Genomic DNA, 20,979 nt, shown 5'->3' on the forward strand with positions numbered 1-20,979 from the left:
GCCAGTTCCAAATGTCAGTCAGCGCCTAAACTTGACCATTGTTAATGGTCTGGCCCGGCGTGCGAGGAGAAAGCGGCGCGCGTTACATCGAAGAAATTTAGACGAGTAACATCCGTCAACGCTTAAATGTTAAACCAAAAGCAGTTGGCGAAAGGAGCCAGTTGCCTGCAAAAGCTTTACTAGCACCCGATTTACTACTTTTGGAGCACAAACTCAAACAAAAAACCGGCCAAGCACAAAAATATGTTATCGCCACAATTGGGTGGATTGATTTCCAGAATATTCATCAGCACGCAGCACTAATAATAAATAAAACAAAATTTTAAGTAAAACAAAATTTAAATTTTATTGCCATTACAATGAATAATGATATCATAATAAATATAAGTAGACATCCGATAATAAACTTGTTAGCATCCAGTACAACCCAAGATGTCAGCCGACGCGACTTACAAAAATAAAGAAAGTTAGCATGTTATGTTCATTGTTCATAGTTTTTCTAAAGAGCATGCTTAGCACTCAGGCTGTACGGAAATAGCTTTAATTCGACGTCATATTAAAAACTTTACATCATTTTTGAGATACAAAAATAAATTTAAAAATAAATAACTCTTTTGCTGCTTAGGCGCGGCACCGCCTAAGCGGCCATGGATCGTTTAACACATATATAAAGACGGTTATTAAAGAAAAACTTGTAGCGCGATGTTCACATAGCCATGTGTCTACGCGTACTGCGTGACGCGCTTGTTTCACAAGTAGATAGATCTTTGCCGCCTTCGGCGGTCGCGCGCTACTGCAAGCGAGAGGGCTCTGGTTAGAGCAAAGCGCGATGCACTACTGCAACTGGGCCGCGCCGCGCATATTCTCGCAACCACAGATCGGTGAGATGCACCACTGGGCCTCGCCGAGCTAGGAAGGATTGACATCGTGAATTAAAAGAATAACTAATGTTTGGTTGTTGGTAATCGATATTAATCAATTATTCAAAATAGTATTTGCAATTTGTGTTTGTTATTATTAATTTTTGAGTTACGTTCGATTAAAATAGTGAAACACTACTGCATTTCACAAAACACAAAACAAAACGACGGGGACGCAGAAAGGAGAAGGACAGTACATATCATACGGACGGAAACTGCTGCTGTGTTGACATATGCTGACATATGCGGTGCGGTATGCTGAGTGCATATAATACCCTTAACCTTAACGGGTGATACTCGTAAAATATCTGTTCCATCTATTGGACCGTCGACCGTCGACGAGTCCAACTCGGCGCGCGTCCTGGTAGGTTGTAAACCTACAACCTTAACCTTGTAATTTAGTGTACTAAGTCTTTACAATTTCCTATGGTTTGGAACCTAAATGTGGATTGCTTTTCAGGTTTTCTTGTATCCTGACTTGTTTTCGTGGCACACCTGTGTATTTTAAGTTGTTGTGCCACTATAATCTATAAGTTTAGATTATTATTATTTTTTATCTCGATATTGAAGGGATAGCAAGTGCTTTTTAAGGTTAGATTTAATAATACCTGACGAGGCTGATAAGTCTGAATTTTTGGAAGAACCCGGGATTATTATCCCATCTTCATTAGCATCACTTATTTCGAATACATAGGGGATGAGATCATTCCAAATTTTCGTAGAGGTGTACAAAAAGTTCTGTCGTTGTAAAAATGTGTTGTTTTCTTGACAAAATTTGTTGTCTTCTTGATTTATGATTAAGGGAATTTGAAATAAAACTTATTGTTTCATTGAAAACTTATTGTTTTATTGAGTACTGAATACTTCTTTACAATAAAACTATTGCAGGATTGGCAAAGTTCTATCTCAGAATCATACACTCAAAGTGGTTTAATCCAATGGGATACTGATGTGGTAATCCAATTCAATATTTCAATTTTTCATTGTCTGCATCAGTATCCTATTGGATCTGATCATTTGGATGTTATTTATATGTATTCAAACGAAGTGATAGCATAATGTATGTTACTTCATATTATAGCACAATACCTAACAAAACACAACGGCGAGACACAATTCTGTTAATAATATACTTAAAAGTTCCATGGGAATATCGGCTCAACAACACCGTGTTGCAACTGGTATGTTTTCTAGGTATGTTATCATCAGTAAAAGTAATAGAGGTAACGGGGAAAATTTGTTGTCCTGTCTTCTGTCTCGTCATATGTTATGTGCTCTATTGGGTATATTTTATTTTTATGTTATTTTGTATATATTTTCTTTGACTATCGATGCTAATATACTCCCTGGTGCTCCCCTACAACCTAAAATACACTCTGTACCATGTTTGAGGTCATCCATAAATCTTTACTTTATGGTAATATTTTGTACCATTTTTCTCAGACACTTCAAACTTGTGTATAGGGGTGAGAGGGGCATTGGGGCAGCCTTAACTGCAATTTCTGTAAAATTGCTATCTACCACAAAAACTGAACTGTCACCTACCATGTCACCGAAACAGACTGTTAAGTTACTTTTCGGTATTACCAGCAGCTGGCTTGGGGTCATGTCTAGGTGTGGTCTGGTTTTTCTATCTCTCCTTAATATTTCCCTGATAGTAATTTGTAATTGTTCCTTACTGAACCCTGGACCAAATTTATCCGTTGTTTACAATAATGTCCATGGTTTCCTAAATACTCGCGATCTAGCATCAGGAACACCACCACTAAATATGACCAAGATACATGAATTTCATGGTTATATCTACAAACATAAGCCTCACATCATTATTCTAAACGAGACATGGCTGAAAAATTCCATTCTCAGTAATGAGGTGCTCCCTGACAAATACAAAGTATTTAGGCTTGACCGATCCTTAAGATCGCATCCAGTGGATGCAACCCAGCCCAAGAAATTCAGAAAAAACGGTGGTGGTGTTCTGATTGCCCATAGAACAGACATTGATATCTCTAGTCTAAAGTTTTCTAAGGTTAGTGTTCAAGCTGAATTATTATCCGTCATAATTAAGACTCAGTGTGGAAGAAACTTTTGTATATCAACATTCTATAGAGTAGGAACGCTTGGCTTAGATAATTTTGAATCTTTCAAGAAACATTTTGTTACTTTAGCATCTGCCAGAAAGTTGCAAAGACACATTCTGGTAGGGGACTTTAATTTGGCTTCGATTTCTTGGCCAGATGGTCAGTCATCTTGTCAGCTACACTCTAGCTTTGTAAATTTTCTCACTGATGACCTCGGACATACACAACTTATTAGTTCCCCTACTCACAAGTCAGGCAACACCTTAGATCTTGTGTTCACTAACATTCAGAACCTTATTAAGAATGTTAAAGTTTTAGATCAAAACGAAATGTGTATGTCCGACCACTTTTGTATCACATTTGACATTGATATTAAGACCAAGTATATTAAGCAGCCTAAAAGAAAGATCTTTAATTATAGTAAAGGTAATTTTAGGGGCCTGAATTCTGAGTTATTTAGCATCGATTGGGATAATATATTTGAGTGTAATGATCCTTATCTTGCCTGGAGTCGATTCAGAGGAGTTCTCGGTGCAGCCTGTGACCGATGGATCCCTAAAAAGACCATTAAGTCTCAGTTCCAGCCCCCATGGTATGACTCCGAATGTGATCGCCTCCTACGAAATAAGGAGAAATGGAGAATAAGGCATAAGGGGAGCAACTCTGAGTCTCATAAACAAAAGTTTCGTGCATTTCGCACAAAATTTAAAAATTTGATGGACGAAAGAATGAGACTCTGTGTTGAGGATGACTCCGATGATGCTCTTATCTCCAAGAAATTCTGGACCTACGTTAAATCTAAATCAAAGTCAACCAGGATCCCTGAAACTGTCAAATATCATAATCGCTTTCGAAACAATCCATCTGATCAAGCTGCCCTTTTTAACGAATATTTTTATGAGCAGTTTTCTCAAGAGAGCGATTATGGCATTGACATAGATTTTCGTGATGATTGTTTTTCAAGTCTTGTGTTTAGTAGAGAAGATGTTCTGTTGATTCTTAAAAAGTTAAATCCTAACAAGGCCCCTGGCCCTGATGGGATTCATGGGAGAGTCCTCAAAAACTGTGCCCAAAGCCTTGCATACCCACTTAGTGTTTTATTTAACCTGTCTTTCTCAAGCGGATGCATACCCCCTGATTGGAAGCTGGCACTTGTAGTACCAGTGCACAAAAAGGGCGATAAGTCTTCGGTTGAGAACTACAGGCCTATCTCGTTAACATCTCTTGTAATGAAAGTCTTTGAAAGGTGCATAAAGACTGCATTATACGCTGCGTGTTCTGATCTGTTGGATGACCGACAACACGGTTTTGTTAATGAACGCTCATGCACAACCCAAATGATACCTTTCACAGACAATCTTGCACTTGCATTGAATAACAGGTCCAGGACTGATATAATATATTTTGATTTTGCGAAAGCCTTTGATAGCGTTTCGCATGACCTCATTTTAAGTAAATTAAAGAATATTTTTAATGTCGATGGACTAATGCTTAAATTTATTAAGTCCTATCTTGAGGGGCGACAACAACAAGTAGTGATAGGAGGCCAAACGTCTTCTTCTCTACCAGTTCGGTCTGGTGTCCCTCAAGGTTCTATACTTGGCCCTTTATTGTTTGTAATATTTATAAATGACATGTTCTCCTGTGTCTCTGAAAGCACCAATATCGCCCTTTATGCAGATGACACTAAAATTTGGAGGGAGATTCTTGGTTACCCTGACCATCACATAATCCAAAATGACATCAATAGATTATATGATTGGTCAGTGAGAAATCGAATGAAGTTCCACCCACAAAAGTGCAAAGCCCTCTCTGTGTCCCTGCAAAGAAACGTGCTGGATAACTTGCCATTCAATACCTTCTTTTATAAACTTTCTGGAAGTGATATTGACTTTGTGCCCTCTCAGTCAGATTTAGGAGTCGCAATAAACTCCAGGTTTAATTGGGGTGCACAATGTAAAGCGCTTGTTTCCAAAGCTACATCTAGACTTGGACTACTTAAGAGAACATGTCATTTCACTACTGATAAAAGGCAGAAAAGATCGTTCTATTTAGCGTTAATTAGGTCTATATTTGAACATTGTTCTGTCATATGGTCCCCTCAATCTGCAACTCATCTTCAACAGTTTGTTGCTATCCAAAAGAGGGCTATTAAATGGATCAATGGTGAACCTTACTCCAGTTATAATGACGATAAACTTGCTACAGAGCAAAAGAAACTAAATATTCTCCCTGTTAAACAGAAGTTTATTTATAACGATCTTATGACCTTCTATAAAATAGTGAATAGCATAATTCCAGTTTCGCTCCCTACATATATAGTCCTATGCCGTCCAGAGGGCACCCGATACACTAGGCACAATGCTCAAATAATTGATATGTCGGATACTTCAACTTACATGAGTACCACTGTGCCCTGCTCGGATGCCTTCCGAAATAGCTTTTTTCATAGATCTATGCTGAAATGGAATAGTCTACCAGTATGTATCCGGCAGTCAGAGCGGATTTCTACTTTTAAGGCCAAACTGATCAAGTACCTCTGGGCTGCCGATACAGTCTGGCCAGATTAGCTCATCAGTCTTATGAGTCTCAGAAATTTGTTTTTGTTGGTTACAATTCTGTCCGTCCAATTTCCTATCTGCTTGTCCTTTTCTTATTTCTTTATCAGTTGTGACGGAATTGTAATGAACAAAATCCTTATAATTATTTATGATATGTTTGATTTCTTGTTAATGTTTGTCATTTAAATTTGGTAGACGGCCCCAACGTTAATGTGGCTCTTGCTATGTGTTGGTTCAGCCGAATTAATTATTATATTTAATCAAGTTTATTTTTCTCGTTAGTTGTCATCCGGCCAAACATTAAGCAACTTATATTGCAGTACCATTTATCATTTAGTAATCAAAATATGTCATTGTAATTTTGCATGGCTGAAATGTAACGCTTGATTTATATATATAATGATTAATTGAATTTTCAAATAAAAAAAAAAAGTCATGTCAGAGCATAGTAACATATCCCCAACTGCAGCTGAAGAAATGTGTTATCAGGACTTTGACAATCCAACTCAGATAAAACAGGAGTCTATAACTGATACTCAGTATTGTGACATTTCAACTCAAATAAAGCATGAGATAAAAACTGAGCAGATTTCTGACAACATAATTCAAATAAAACAGGAGATTGAAACTGAGCAGGATTCTGATAATTTAACTACAATAAATCAGGCAGTTAAAACTGAGCAGGAAGAAAACTTGACCGTCTTAATTTGCCCAAAATGTGAAGCCTATGTCCTAAATAATCATCGCTTCTTTGAACATATGAGAGAACACCATGAAAATAATATCAGTACAAATTTGAACTCTGATAAGTTAATGAGTGCTGAATCAGAAGAAATGGTTAATCATTCAAGAACAACAACAAATTTGGAAAAGCCTTTTCAATGTAATGTTTGCTCTTATTGTTAAAGTAAAGTAAAGTAAAGTAAAATTTATGACATCACATCATCACACATGTCTACAAACTATCATCGCACTGTGTGAAAAAATATATAATAAATATTTCCCCACCAACATTAATTAATTATCAAATACAATATTTAAAAAATATTTCATCAAAAACATTATCCTATTTTTAAAACTTCCCAGTGGAATGAAGATTTATAAAACGCTTCTTTGCCACATAAGGATGGAACCAAAGATAATTGTTATGTTTCTCTTTATTACTGACATAACTGGCTCCCTCAATTCTTACTAAAACTTCATTAGAAACATTCCAAAAAAAGCAATCATTTGTAATACTTTTAGAAATCATATCTATCTTATATCCTTCTAATTTAATTTTAAAACCTAAAACTGTCACAGAGTTCTTGACGTCCGGAGGGAGCTTGTTCCAATATGGAATAACTCGCTCCGGGAGAAAAGACTTCTGGATATTCTTGACCTTTGTCACACTTTTACTACATCTATTGGATGAAACCAGATTAAGACCTGATCTGCTTGGTCTGAACAAGTCTGAACCATAATCAGTCATAGCATTAATAACCTTAAAAGCTTCAATAAGGTCCCCACGTATTCGCCGCTCTGCCAGCGTTGTCAAATTGAGGATTTCCAGTCTACGGCTGTAAGGAAGAGTACCCACCTCATCAATCAGACGGGTAAACCGCCTCTGGACGCTCTCCAGCTCCAAAACAGTCCCCCAACTTCCATGAGCCGCAGGTGGATTCCACAATTGGACACAATACTCAAGATGAGGTCTTATTAAAGCTTTATATATAGCAATCATAACAACCTTTTCTCTAATAACTAAATTCCTTACAATCCAACAAATCATACGATTTGCCTTAGCGATACATGCTTTGATCTGTTCGTTCCAAAGCAGGGAGCTATGGGTAATAACCCCCAAATCTTTTTCCTGTGCAGATACTTCAAGTTCTATACCATTTACCTTATAATTTAAATTAGGATTGTTGTTAAAATTAATGTGCACTACTTTGCACTTGGCAGGATTAAATTGTAAAAGCCAAATACTTTCCCAAACTTCTAATTCTTCGATATCTTCAGCAACACTACCGTGGTCAGCTGCATTACCAATTAATTTAAGATCATCAGCAAATAACTTTATCTTATTTTTTACAAGGTCAGGCAAATCATTAATATACAGAATGAATAGGAGAGGGCCTAGAACTGACCCCTGAGGAACACCAGATAAAACATGTTTAACCTCGGACCATTGTCCTTCTACAGAAACCCTCATAGTCCTGTCTGTCAGAAAATCTTTAATAACATTTAAAACCTTTCCTTTGACACCAAAGCCTTCCAATTTAGACAGAAGTCTAAAGTGGGGGACTGTGTCGAATGCCTTACTAAAATCAAAGTATAGAAGATCAACCGGGGCACCTTCATCTAAAATGTCAAGAATGTCATCAAATGTCTCTAAAAGATTAGATAAACACGATTTACCCTTAACAAATCCATGCTGATGCTTCGAAATTCGATGTTCTAAAAAATTTAATACATGTGCTCTCACCAACTTTTCATACACTTTGCACAAAATACACGTTAATGAAACTGGTCTATAATTTAAGGGGTCCGATTTAATACCCTTTTTAAACAATGCTACAACAGATGCAGATTTCCACACTGCAGGTAAAGATCCTGTATCTGAACACTTTTGAAATAATTTAGTCAATGCTTCAACAAAATTGTTGTCATAAGCTAGCGATTTCAACAACTTCGGGTGAACACCATCCGGACCAGAACTCTTAAAAATGTTAAGCTTTAAAAGTTGCTTTTTTATATCAGAACTGCTGACTTCCATATCATCAATATCATCAATACTCTCATTGTCAGGTCTTAAATTCTCAGTTTTAGGGAGAGGGCCAGGTGGTTCACGCACAAAAACAGAGCTAAAGGCACTTGCGAGTACCTCAGCTGACTCAGTTGAACTATCTGTGCGTGTACCATCTCCTCTATCTAAAGAGACCACACTTGATTTAATTTGACGTTTATTTCGTAAATAAGAGTAAAAAGACTTACAATTCTGCTTTAGATTAGATGTAATTTTCTTTTCATAGTTAACTTTAGCTTTAATTTCTGCTACTTCATAAGTATGCTGTTTGCTACTTGCATAACTAAAATTAACATCAGATGGATTAATATCAAACTCAGCCCATGCTTTATCTTTATTCTTTCTCATTCGTTTAAGTGCAGATGTACTCCATGGCAACTTGACAGGTCTGTTGTCGAGATAAACCGAAGCAGTCGGAACAGCTGCAGCAACAGTCTCCAGTTTACCATGTAATTCAGCCCACATATCTTGAACATCATCGGTAGAACTATAATCCCAGTCGGTATTTTTCAAACTAAAATTTAATAACTCTTCAGAGGAAATCTTACCCCATATAGGTTTGATAATCTTCTCTTTTAAACATTTGCTAGTATCCGGCGAGACAACTAGTTCGACAAGTATCCCAACATGATCACTCTTACCAAGCGGAGAAACGATCTTACAACCGTTGACAAGAGCATCATTTGTATACAGGACCTGATCAAGAAGACTCTCCTGGAGAGTATCCTTCACAAGCCGTCTTCTAGTTGTCTCGTTGGTGAAATACCAAGTTAAACCACTGTCATTGAAAACATCCATGAATTTCTGTTGAGTAACTAAAAACTGGTTCTTGCTAACAATATTACTATTTATGCTACCAGTTTCCCATAAAACATTTGGTAAATTAAAATCTCCTAAAAGGAGTGTTTCAAAATCATTCCTTTCACTACAGATGCTCTTGATACAAGATATTAACGCATTATTCTGTTCTAAATTCAATGAAGTGGATCTGTAAATACAACAAATACTAATCAGTCCACCTGATGTGTTGATATTAACAGCTAAAGAATCCGGTGCCTTTAAAAAAGAGTTCGCTAGTGAAGCATTACAACAGTTTTTAACATAAATTATAGAGCCCCCTCCACCACTTATACTGCCAGTGGAATTGTCAATTCTAAAATCTCTATCTTTTCTAAACATACTAAATCCTTCAATATAAATTTCGGCATCTAATATATCACTACTAAAATGAGTTTCTGTTACACAAATTACCTCAATAGATTTATACATTGATAAAATACATTTTAGTTCTTCAATTTTATTAAATAGGCCGTTAGCATTGGTATAAATAATATTTAACGGCTGGGCACTGCGGCCCCCGCTTTGTCCTCTGTCTTCTCTGGCTCTCTTTTCTTTGCTTCCTCCTTCGTCTTCTCTGTCTCTCTTTTCTTCGCTTCCTCCTGCCTCTTCTTCCTCTCCTTTCTGGCTAAAAAACGAATATCTCTGTCTGCCTTGCAGAGGTCAAAGTTGATCCAATAAGTTGACTCTTTCCAGCCCTTACCATGGTCAGCGTAGAAATTTACTGACTCTTCATCTCGTGTCTGGATGATGAGCGGGCGACGGTGATCTGGCTTGTCAGCATCAAGCTTGCCAGAGCGATGGCAACTTATCATGTCGTCCTTCTTAACCTTTAGGGTCTCCCTGCAGAACTTGGAGTCGTCCTCCTGGCGTTGCTTAGAGGTAGTCTTTTTGCTCTCTGGAACCTTGAGCACACACAGATTGAGTTTTCGTTTGTTTCGCTCAAATGTATCAGTGTGCATCTTCATTTGCACTTCCGAAATAACAGTTTCAGAAGCTTGTTCACGACTCATGTCATCGAGAACCTTTTTCTGGGTTTGTGCTGTTACCTCAGAATAGAGACGAACAGCTTTATCAACAGTTTTCTCTGCGCTTCCTTTAATAGCTTCCTTAATCGAGTTAGTCAGGGCTGGGGTCAAATGTTGGAGTTCCTCTTTAATAATAGCCCTGACAGCCCCGTTTTCCTTAGTGTCAGCTGAGGTATGAGGCGCCACAAAACAGTATGGGCACTTCCAGTTTGTTAAATTCAGTAACATTTCGTTTTCAAGTCCAGATAAACCAACACAACTCAGGTGCCAAAATAATTGGCAAGCTTCACATTCAACTGATAGTTCTTCTGACATGTAAACATCACATTGGCAGTATTTTTCCTCTGGCACTGGGACATTATCAGAAGATGAATCCTTAGGGGGACTCGTCTTGACTCCACGTTTTTTCGTATCGACACCCTCTCGGGTACATTGCTACTTGCCATCCCTCAATAAATGTATTTAATTGTAGTTGTGAAAATAGTTTGCTCGTGCAAATCCAAACTTATTGCACATCAACGTATCCACATGGGAGACAAACCTTGTAATGGAAGCTCATCATCTTTTGCTCAGAATTCTTCTCTCACAAAACATAATTGTCTTCATATGGGAGGAAAACCCTTCAAGTGTAATGAATGCTCTTCATCTTTCTCTCAGAAATGTAGTCTCAGAGCACATCAGCGTATTCACACAGGAGAGAAACCGTTCAAGTGTAATGAATGCTCCTTGTCTTTTTCTCAGAAATCTAATCTCAGAACACACCAGTTTATCCACTCAGGAGATAAACCTTTTAAGTGTAATGAATGCTCCTCATCTTTCTCTTATAAATCTAAACTCAGAGCACACCAGCGTATTCACACAGGAGAGAAACCGTTCAAGTGTAATGAATGCTCCTCATCTTTCTCTTATTGATTGATTGAAATAAATTTTCGTGCACATACAGAATGAATGGTTAATAATTTAATATATATGTAGACCAAGGTCTGTGCACGGGATGCTTCCTGGAAGAATCCAGTTCTTTTAGCGGGGCACCCTACCTAAAGCCAAATTGAGATATAATAATCATATTCCTAGAGAAATAATCAGAAATAGAATACCAATCAAATAATATGATATATAGGAGTAGTAACCATATTTACTATGCAAAATGCCCCAACCACATAGTGTAAATTTATATAGAATTCAAATTCCATATCATCATTAAACCTCATAGTAGTAAATGCACCTTAACTTTTTTACAGACTTCAAATCTAAAAACACATCAATGTATTTACACAGCATTGAATGATCCAAATTTTATTTTTGATTTATTTATAATTAACTTAATCTACATTTTATGGCATTTCATTTATTATTTTTGATATTCATGCGTTTTCTTATTGAAAGTTATTTCATTTACCATGACGATTGATTATAAATTGTTGTTGAACAATAAAGGCTATCATTTGAAATAATATTAAGATTGGCATTATTCATCATTCGTCTATGTGAGTACTGATTACTTCTAAACAATAAAACTATTGCAGGATTGTCATGTCAGAGCATAGTAACATATCCCCAACTGCAGCTGAAGAAATGTGTTATCAGGACTTTTACAATTCAACTCAGATAAAACAGGAGTCTATAACTGATGCTCAGTATTGTGACATTTCAACTCAAATAAAGCATGAGATAAAAACTGAGCAGAATTCTGACAATGTAGTTCAAATAAAACAGGAAATTGAAACTGAGCAGGATTCTGATAATTTAACTACGATAAATCAGGCAGTTGAAACTGAGCTGGAAGAAAACTTGAACGGTTTAATTTGCCCGAAATGTGAAGCCTATGTCCTAAATAATCATCGCTTCTTTGAACATATGAGAGAGCACCATGAAAACAGTATCAGTACAAATTTGAACTCTGATAAATTAATAAGTGCTGAATCAGAAGATCACACAAGAGAGAAACCGTTCAAGTGCAGTAATGAATGCTCCACATCTTTCTCTTATAAATCTAATCTCATAGCACACCAGCGTATTCACACTGGAGAGAAACCGTTCAAGTGTAATGAATGCTCCACATCTTTCTCTTATAAATCTAATCTCATAGCACACCAGCGTATTCACACAGGAGATAAACCTTTCAAGTGTAATGAATGCTCCTCATCTTTCTCTCAGAAATCTAATCTCATAGCACACCAGCGTATTCACACAAGAGAGAAACCGTTCAATTGTAATGAATGCTCCTTGACTTTCTCTCAGAAATCTAATCTCACAGCACACCAGCGTATTCACACAGGAGATAAACCTTTCAAGTGTAATGAATGCTCCTCATCTTTCTCTCGGAAATCTCACCTCACAACACATCAGCGTATTCACACAAGAGAGAAACCGTTCAATTGTAATGAATGCTCCTTGACTTTCTCTCAGAAATCTAATCTCATAGCACACCAGCGTATTCACACAGGAGATAAACCTTTCAAGTGTAGTGAATGCTCTTCATCTTTCTCTCAGAAATCTAATCTCAGAAGACACCAGCGTGTACACACTGGAGGGAAATCCTTCAAGTGTAATGAATGCCCTTCATCTTTCTCTCAGAAATCTAATCTCAGAGCACACCAGCGTATTCATACAGGAGAGATACAGTTCAAGTGTAGTGAATGCTCCTTGTCTTTTTCTCAGAGTTCAAAACTAAAAACACATCAGTGTATCTACACAGCGTATGAATGATCCATTTTTTGTTGATTCATTTAAATAATCAATTTAATCAGCATTTTATGGCATTATACATTTATTATTTTTTGATAATTGCGCTAAAAGTTTTTGTATTTAAAGTTATTTCATTCACCATGACGATTGATTATAAATTGTTGTTGAACAATAGAGGCTATTTAATTGGAATTAATAGTAATATAATAATATATGGCATTATTTATCATTTGTCTACGTGATTACCATACCTTGTCATAGAACATTTAAATATCGAAACTACCTATGTGATATCATCTAGTCTGGGTGCAAAATGAATAAATAGGTTTATTAGTTTTATAGAAATTTTATAGAAAGTTTTATTGAAATTTATATACATTACCAATTTTGTATCCTTGTATTCTGGAGATGTCCAACATATCTTGCATGAGTAATTTTCTCATTTTCTGGAAGGTGGATTTGCCACAGCACGTTTTAATTTCATAGATTTATTAATTTATCTATAAATATTTAAATCTATTAGAAACTAGTGATAACTGATAAACCTCTATACCCCCTCTATCTTACTGTTTATTTCCAAATTTCTTTGTACACCCTTGAAACCCTTAAAATCTTATGAAGCTAGTTCTAACCACATCTTAAAACCTTTCTCTAAGGAAACTTTATTATTAAAGGATGGGGTCGATGGCTGACAGTTTATTTGAGTTCTTTCACTCACAAATGATACTCTACTTCGAGGTACTTTGATTTGTAATGCCTACATTGTAATCGTTATTTTGCCTCTTTCATTTCATTTACTCTAAACTTAGCAGCACATAAGTATTAAGTACGTTACGCCACTGTCCGTCATTGAGTTTTCAAATTATTATCCTCAGGAAACATTCGGTGAAGAGCAAATACAATACAATATGGAAAAAATAGGTTACAGAGTTGGGTTTAGCTTAGTTGAGAAAGCGACAAAGGAAGAGGCTAGGTTCAAGGAAAATGTAGAGATTGTGAAGTATATTTGCAAGGTGAATTACGGTCTTGTTTGGTGATTAACTGCTTGGATTATAATCATATTGGAAAGATTAAACTTGATATTCCTTTGGTGGTGATTTGAGATTTCATGTTGTACGGCTTTCAGATTATAAATATAGAAATACGTTATCTGACCCACTCGTTTGTTCAGGATTTGTGGCAGATGTTGTTCAGAAAACAAGCAGACAATCTTAAAACAAATCACACAGGAACATTTGTGATACAGGACAACAGATTTAGGTTTCTCAACAGAGTCAGCCAGGTTAGTGACTCGCGGTAATCATTATCCAATAACAAATGAAATTGCGTGATTTTATTGAAACTTTAAACTAATTACAACACTACAGATCTAATACATTTATGCTTTTATGGAGGAAGCGATGTAAGAGAGTCGACATACTTTAATGTTGCCATCAGCCATGGGCTGGCAAGTCCCCATTCATCGTAGTCCGATAGTTTCACTGCATCCTAATATCAAATAACCCTCAGTCTAAGCAGTACTTGGACAGAGGGCAGCAGTACGCAGCCTTCACGTGTGGTGTAGTTAGAGGTGCCCTTACTAACTTTGGTATGCCCTGTACCGTCACCTCGGAGGTAAGATTTATTGGTGGCCGTTTTTTTTGTTTCTAAATTTGATGTCTGACATTAAATACTCAATATATTTTATCCCTTGATTCTTGTTTTGATTCAAAATTTAAATATAGGTAGGTTTTTTGAACGACCCTCTCACTTTTTCAGGTGAACGTCAGTCCTACATGCAAGTTTCAGATATCTATACAGGGGATCAGCTGACAAGTTACCCCAATCTGTTCTTCAATTTAGATGTCAGATGATGTTGTTTTCGCTGAAAGGGTCTTCATTTAGATGGTGTGCGCACGCGCTACCCCAAAATTGTTATCAAAGCAACTCTATTTTTGCGCGAACAGTCCACGCTTTTTTGATTTGGTTATTATATTACATATTATATAGGTTGAGTATGATCGATTTAATTGAATTAATCTATCGATCGAACGATCGTACCCTTGCGACTTGACAAGTCGGACTTGTTCGATGACCTGAGCGATCGTATCACTATGGCTTTGATTTCTGCTGTCGTGGTTACTATGTAATAGTCTTCATCTTCCTATGATTGTCTCTGAATCTCACCGCTTGTCAATAAGAACTGATTTTCCACATTAAAGTAATTATAAAAATATTGATTATAAATGTTAATAAGTAGAAGTTTTCCTCGGATTCAAAACATGAACTTGTGACGTAGCCTCTAAAGTAAGATTTTAGTAATTACGGTCGATATAATTTGTGCATAACATTAGAAGTGTACAGCTGTGAATAGAGCCACCATTTCATGATGTCCGAGGTGTATACTGCAACTGGACTATTTATATCTTGTGCAGGTTTCACTGCTGAGAACTGCGTGTATCAGCGTATTTACTTAGATTAGTTGATATTTTGTTGAGGTTTGTTTATGTTACGATGATGTTTATTGTTTTTTAATCAATGTGACTGATGAAATAGATTTGAATCATTTAATTTTCTTCCGTTTAATCGAATCTGAAAACAAAACACAACACACTACACGTTCTTTCGTGAGTTAACGAAAACTTTTATGTTTTTTAAACTGTTCATAGAATCTTATTCTGTTTATACTCCGTCTGCAGTCATACGATTTTTATCGATATTTTATCTGCATTTAACTCTGAATTTCACTTTTATAGGATGTCAATAGCCGAAGTAGTGTTTGTTTTAGGACCTCCTGGGGCTGGTAAAGGGACACAGTGCACCAGAATCAAAGACAGCTTTGGTTACATCCATCTTTCAGCAGGTTTCCTTCTCTTTTTAACGCGAGTAAGCGAATCTGTTTCTCTTTTTATAACGTGGTCAGTTGACGTGATTCTCGGCCCTCTGGGGTGATTTGATTTGTCGATGCCGTAATCTGACTGGGTAATCGCTGTCATGTTTACTTCTCCCCCGAAAACAAAGGCTCCTCAAGGACCAACATAAACTAAAATTTCAACCTGCACCCACTATTGATGCTCTGATTTCCAAACTTTCATGTTGCTGTATAAAGTTCTATGTTTAAGAATAGACTAGAAGTAACAGGATATGCTACTCGGTCGCCGCTTAAACTAAAGACTATATCATTCCTCATTCCTGCCAGGTGATCTGCTAAGAGCTGAACAGAAGGCGGGGTCTGAAGATGGAGAACTGATCAAAGACTTTATTAAAGAGGGCAAGATTGTCCCGATTGAGATTACCATCAGGCTCCTTGAGAAAGCAGTTGTAAGGTCAGTTTGCTTCAGATTACTAAATATAGCCAAGTCATCCTCACTTCCCCAAGCAAAACAGTTACTAGAAAGTAGAAACGTTTGAATGATATTGCGTTCTGTTATGATTAGATTCCCCTGATATGATTATTACTACTAAATACTAATATGTCCCTAATGATTACTACTATACTAATAATATACTAATCCAGTGCTGGAGCCACTAAAGTGCTAATAGACGGGTTCCCAAGAAACAAGGAGAATCTGGACGGCTGGGAGAAGGAGATGGTGGAGACTGGGAAAATGCACACCAAGTTCATGTTGTACTTCGAGTGCGCTGAGGAGGAGTGTTTGAGCCGAGCTATGGGACGCAACCAAAATAGGTTCTTTTTCATCTCTTGTTCCCTGATTTTATAAACAACACTGGAATACTCTCTTGAAGATTACGATAGATTTTTAGATTCTGTTTTATTATTATTTGAGTTAAAACAAGCCACGTCTTTCCGCAGAGCTGACGACAATGTTGAGTCGTTCAAGAAGCGCATAGCGACCTACACCTCCTCCACAGTCCTGGTTCTGGAGGAGTTCAACACTCGGGGTCTCCTGAGGAAGGTGGACGCTAATGGTTCTCCCGATCAAGTGTGGGACCTTACTCGACAGTTGTTTCTGGTAAGAATTGGATTTTATCTGCAGCGCTGTGTTAACAGCTGAATGCTGCTGTCCGCTTGGGTGTTAGCTGTAGGTGCTTGTAGGGTGAGGCCATGCACTAAAATTTGCAGAACTTATTTGTCTGCCTTAATTGATGTGAACGGATAAATTATACTGATTACTTAATCTTATCATAACTAACTCAACATTTTCTATTCAACGACTGTTCAGAATAGGTATCTTACTATATATAAAGCGGAACGATATGTATATATCCGTACCATTTTACTGACACCACGGCATCAACTTTAACGCGACTTTCCGCAAAAACTGTAAAAGATATACAACTGAAACTTTTTTGACTGGGTCAAATGCTTTAATGGCCTCCAAATCAGCATGAAAAATTTTTTTTAAATTGGCCAAGGAATAGGAGTTTTAGAGCCCAAAATTTGGACCCCCAAGTGGTGTCAAAAACGCGAATTAAATAGGTAACAATTATTTTAGTCTCTTGAGTCTTGACACTATTTTAGGGTTATACGGGTTCCTGCTAGTGTCTGATAAATTGACAATGAAATCATACAAATCACATGCGAAACCCTCAGTATTATCAGCGAAGACTGAGGCAGACCATTCCGACGTATCATATATTCCTACTGAGACTTTAAAATTGTTGATAAATTCTTTCGATATACAATATTAAATCTCACGTCTTACTCACAAATCAAGTATGTTAAAATGATATTAAATGACAACAAAATCCTTAAGTACGAACTTTGTCTCTTCTGTAAACAGTATCTTTCTATAATTGTCAGTCAGTTAACCACTTTGGCTGACAGTAACTGGTTCAGAAACTCGGAATGTATTCTTTAGAGCTTGATAAATAAACTTCTGGTATCCTGGCATTCTTAATAGGTAGAGTAGTGGGTTAATCGCTGCATTCAGAAACATCGAGAAGTTCTGCGTCAAGAGTTGCCCATAAAGATCGAATTTGGGATTGTCGATGTGGTTTGACTGTGGGACAATTTTCCATATCTCATAAATAAAGCATGGGATGTTGAAAACCAGAAACACCGCCGTGAAAATGCTGATGGTGACAGAAACCTGGTGGAATTTGTCGTCGTTATTGTTGCTTACCCTTGGGCGGGTCATTAAAAACCAAGTTCCAACTACAAAACTGGCAAATGTAGCCAAGGCAGGTAAGAAAAGCTCTATGGGGATGGAAATAATTGAAAAATAATATGCAATGACAGGCATTTCTAATTTGTTAGGATACAATGTACAACAGGATATCTCTTGACTGTATCTACTATAATGCCATCTTTGAGAAAAGTAGATCAAGTATATCCCGATCATGTAAGCAGTGTATCCAGCGATTGCACCGATCACCACAGATCGCTTTATAAGGTGGTGAGGAAACGTTATGGAAATAGTGCGAGTTACACTGATCATCATAACAAGAAACATTGACATCCTTGCAGTAAAATAGAATGTCAATGTCCACGCAGTGCAGAACAAGTCATTGTTGAAGAGCATGGCATGACGGTCATTTATTAGAGACGCTACGAGTGGAACACCTGAGAAGACTGTAATAAAATCAATTGCTGCTATCAACAGGTACTGGAGGTCATGTATTGTTTTCTGTCTCCTCGGCCAGAAGTAGCAGCCTGCTGAACAATTCCCCAAAAGTCCGACCACACTGCCTAACACTAACATTGAAGCAAGGATGTGGTCAGTAGTTTCAATCCCTAGCTTCTCCATCTCTTCATTATCCCATGTGTCAGCTTGAGTAACATTAGACTGGGTCGTCATATTCTTGAGATCTGAATCACTGTTAATCTTGTTAGTTTAATTCGTATCTACCCCTATTTTCATAAACCGTACATTCAATGTTTCCAAAAATTTAATTTACTAGATGGGCAAATTATAAAAATCCAGATTACAGATCTGCCACGCTGTTATGACAAACCTAAATGCAACTTCTAGAGGGAGACAAAACAGCACTGTAGTCTTTAGTTTACCTAGCTTTTAGAATAACTTAACTGCTGAATCGATGTGTACAGTAGTAGGAGGTAAATCAAGTTTTAATAAAGAATATCATATAGATGACGTTTGTTTCCCTAACATAGCGTTATCAAATTGATAAAATACCACAAACAAACGGAGCTCTAGATAACTGTAAAAGTGGTAACAGTCACTAAAAGATAGACCACTAATAACATCAGGTTCCCTCATTGGCTTTAAATGCAGTTAACTGATCACAGTTGGCCTTGAATCGGCACGTGTTATTATTGATTTACATGGTAAAGTGGGATCTGTTGTAGAGGATGTAGTGAATGTGCGATTATACCGGTTTCACTCGAACAGCGGCTGTGGTATATGATCTGAAGATTATAATGTGGTGTATAATTAGTTTAGTGGTCTTATTAGTTTCTTATTGCTATGGTGTGTACGGTGTACCAAAAAGAGGTATATTTAAATGATGCCAAAAAATCTACTGCCTAACGAAACAGAAATGCGTCCGCAATTTCGGTGTGTGAACAACATCTAAATTTTGCGTCCCTGGTATTTGTAACTCTATTTACACGTTAGTGTCTGCTTAAAATTAGGTAATTTCAACACCTAATCGACTAAACAACCTCGTCCATTCATGTAAATGTCATATCTTTGAGCCTCATACGATAAAATTAAGGTACTGACACCAACAGGAAAGGGAAATTAAGTGGCTGCTTGCATCAGAATTTTCGCCGCTTTTCTTGCTAACGCTCAAGTTTAGTTATTTTACATATTTTGCTGCATGAATTTTCGCAGTTATGTGCATGATGCTATTACTTTTATTTTCAGTAACTTATAGGATACCCCTGGAAGGTCCTGCAAATCCTGATAGTCCATTTTATGTGAGTATCGGATTTTTAAATTTCTATTACTCCTTGATTTCTTTTCAAACTCATAATTTTCACCACTTATTTAGTGCCTACTCATTTCATAGATGGGTTCTAAAATGAAGCCTCATTGGATCACATGATCACCCATGCTTAAGATGAGAGTAAATACCTTAATTTTGACCCCCTATAAAATCATTGATCAATGATCAATGATCGTACCTTATTAGTTTCGAAAGCCTACCTTAAAGAACCCACCTGTAAAAGTGTGTGGATTCGCTTTTCTTGCGATATTTGCAGTATGTCGACCAATAACCACGCTACAATCTACATTACGACATTCACTCTCCAATATTTCATAATTAAGTACCTACTGTGTTAAAAACTGTGTTTTGTTCTTACTAACATCTCTTATCTTAACACCCTCACAGACTGAAGGAGACACGCCCCTGCTCACCAACTTCATGGCTCCCATCCCAAATATTGGTGGAATCTCCGCCCCAGCTCCAACACCTCTCCCAAATCTCGACGAGATCTCCGCTCCAGCTCTGCCCCTCTTCAACGCGTCCCTCAGTGTGGATCCTAGTGGTCCTGAGCAGGAAAGTGTGGTGTTGAGTCTAGGAGAAGGGGAAGGAGAGGAGGAAGAGGAGGAGGAGTATTCTGGTATCCTCAGCCTCTGTAATATTCTGTAGCTCACTTGTTGTGGAGTTTGTTGTGGTGAATGTTGTTATTTGATACGGGTTGTAGTGGTTCGCGTTTGTTATTGTAACCAGATATATTTAAGATTAAAATGGCGCCACCATGTGCAATGTGCATCCAATATCAGCTGACTTTTATTTTAGTCTGTTTTGATTTTGATGCCTGTGTTCATCTGGTAGTCAGCTATTTTTTCCCTCGTTGAATATATTATAGGTTTTCGAATTGGCTGCTTTGCCACTGAGTTAAGATTTTGAGGCTAGGGTTTCGAGTTATGTTTTTTCGATCGACCGATAGGCGAGGATTTCCGGGGGCGTTTTTCTATTTGACTGGGGTATGACTTATCGGGTTTAACTTAAGTATTTTAAATTTATGCTAAATAATGTAAATATTGTCTAAATTATGCCTTAAATTTAATGGGTTAAATGTTAAAGTTATTATTATTTCTTTTGAATTTGATGTCTGGGCTAAATGTATCGAAACTTCATCTATGAGTAAATTTGCAATATAGTTAAACATTTTATTTAAAACATTTCATGAGCTGTCAGCATATTACTGATTCCTACGAT

At 37.0% G+C, this 20,979-nt stretch overlaps 4 protein-coding genes across 5 annotated transcripts in view; all 4 read left to right on the forward strand.

The window, feature by feature from the left end:
* The window catches only part of LOC134819888 (zinc finger protein 271-like), a 61,234-nt gene extending 48,310 nt beyond the window's left edge, over positions 1 to 12,924 (forward strand). Inside the window, exons 4-5 of the mRNA XM_063830041.1 lie at positions 10,873 to 11,111; positions 12,192 to 12,924. Of these exons, the coding sequence (XP_063686111.1) occupies positions 10,873 to 11,111; positions 12,192 to 12,924 (972 nt within the window). The remainder of the gene's footprint in view (positions 1 to 10,872; positions 11,112 to 12,191) is intronic.
* Positions 1 to 20,952, forward strand: part of LOC134819177 (UMP-CMP kinase-like) — a 32,915-nt gene extending 11,963 nt beyond the window's left edge. The window contains exons 2-7 of one of the 2 annotated variants that reach the window (XR_010160734.1): positions 15,637 to 15,745; positions 16,082 to 16,208; positions 16,400 to 16,570; positions 16,697 to 16,856; positions 19,677 to 19,729; positions 20,146 to 20,952. Coding sequence is in view for 1 of the 2 variants with exons in the window: in XM_063828967.1 (XP_063685037.1) it covers positions 15,640 to 15,745; positions 16,082 to 16,208; positions 16,400 to 16,570; positions 16,697 to 16,856; positions 20,146 to 20,406 (825 nt within the window). In the remaining variant the exon portion in view is untranslated. The remainder of the gene's footprint in view (positions 1 to 15,636; positions 15,746 to 16,081; positions 16,209 to 16,399; positions 16,571 to 16,696; positions 16,857 to 19,676; positions 19,730 to 20,145) is intronic. The other variant, XM_063828967.1, reaches the window with a different exon arrangement.
* LOC134819175 (outer mitochondrial transmembrane helix translocase-like) overlaps positions 1 to 20,979 on the forward strand; it is an 84,454-nt gene that overhangs the window by 11,972 nt on the left and 51,503 nt on the right. The gene's annotated exons all lie outside the window — the stretch shown is intronic.
* LOC134819890 (trafficking protein particle complex subunit 6b-like) lies at positions 13,579 to 14,715 on the forward strand. The gene is made up of 5 exons (XM_063830042.1): positions 13,579 to 13,641; positions 13,779 to 13,916; positions 14,075 to 14,185; positions 14,413 to 14,517; positions 14,662 to 14,715. Exons 1-5 carry the CDS (start codon positions 13,579 to 13,581, stop codon positions 14,713 to 14,715), a joined length of 471 nt encoding a protein of 156 aa, XP_063686112.1.

The sequence above is a fragment of the Bolinopsis microptera genome, chromosome 8, assembly GCF_026151205.1.
Source record: "Bolinopsis microptera isolate Bmic1 chromosome 8, MBARI_Bmic_1.0, whole genome shotgun sequence".
In the NCBI taxonomy this organism is placed as follows: Eukaryota; Metazoa; Ctenophora; class Tentaculata; order Lobata; family Bolinopsidae; genus Bolinopsis; species Bolinopsis microptera.

Excerpts from the sequence above, each read along its gene's own strand:
- LOC134819890 (XM_063830042.1), top strand. The coding sequence starts at position 13,579 with ATGGGGTCGATGGCTGACAGTTTATTTGAGTTCTTTCACTCACAAATG. Across the intron at positions 13,642-13,778 it reads AAATGATACTCTACTTCGAG|GAAACATTCGGTGAAGAGCA; the intron begins GTACTTTGATTT and ends TATTATCCTCAG. Across the intron at positions 14,186-14,412 it reads TTCTCAACAGAGTCAGCCAG|TCTAAGCAGTACTTGGACAG; the intron begins GTTAGTGACTCG and ends AATAACCCTCAG.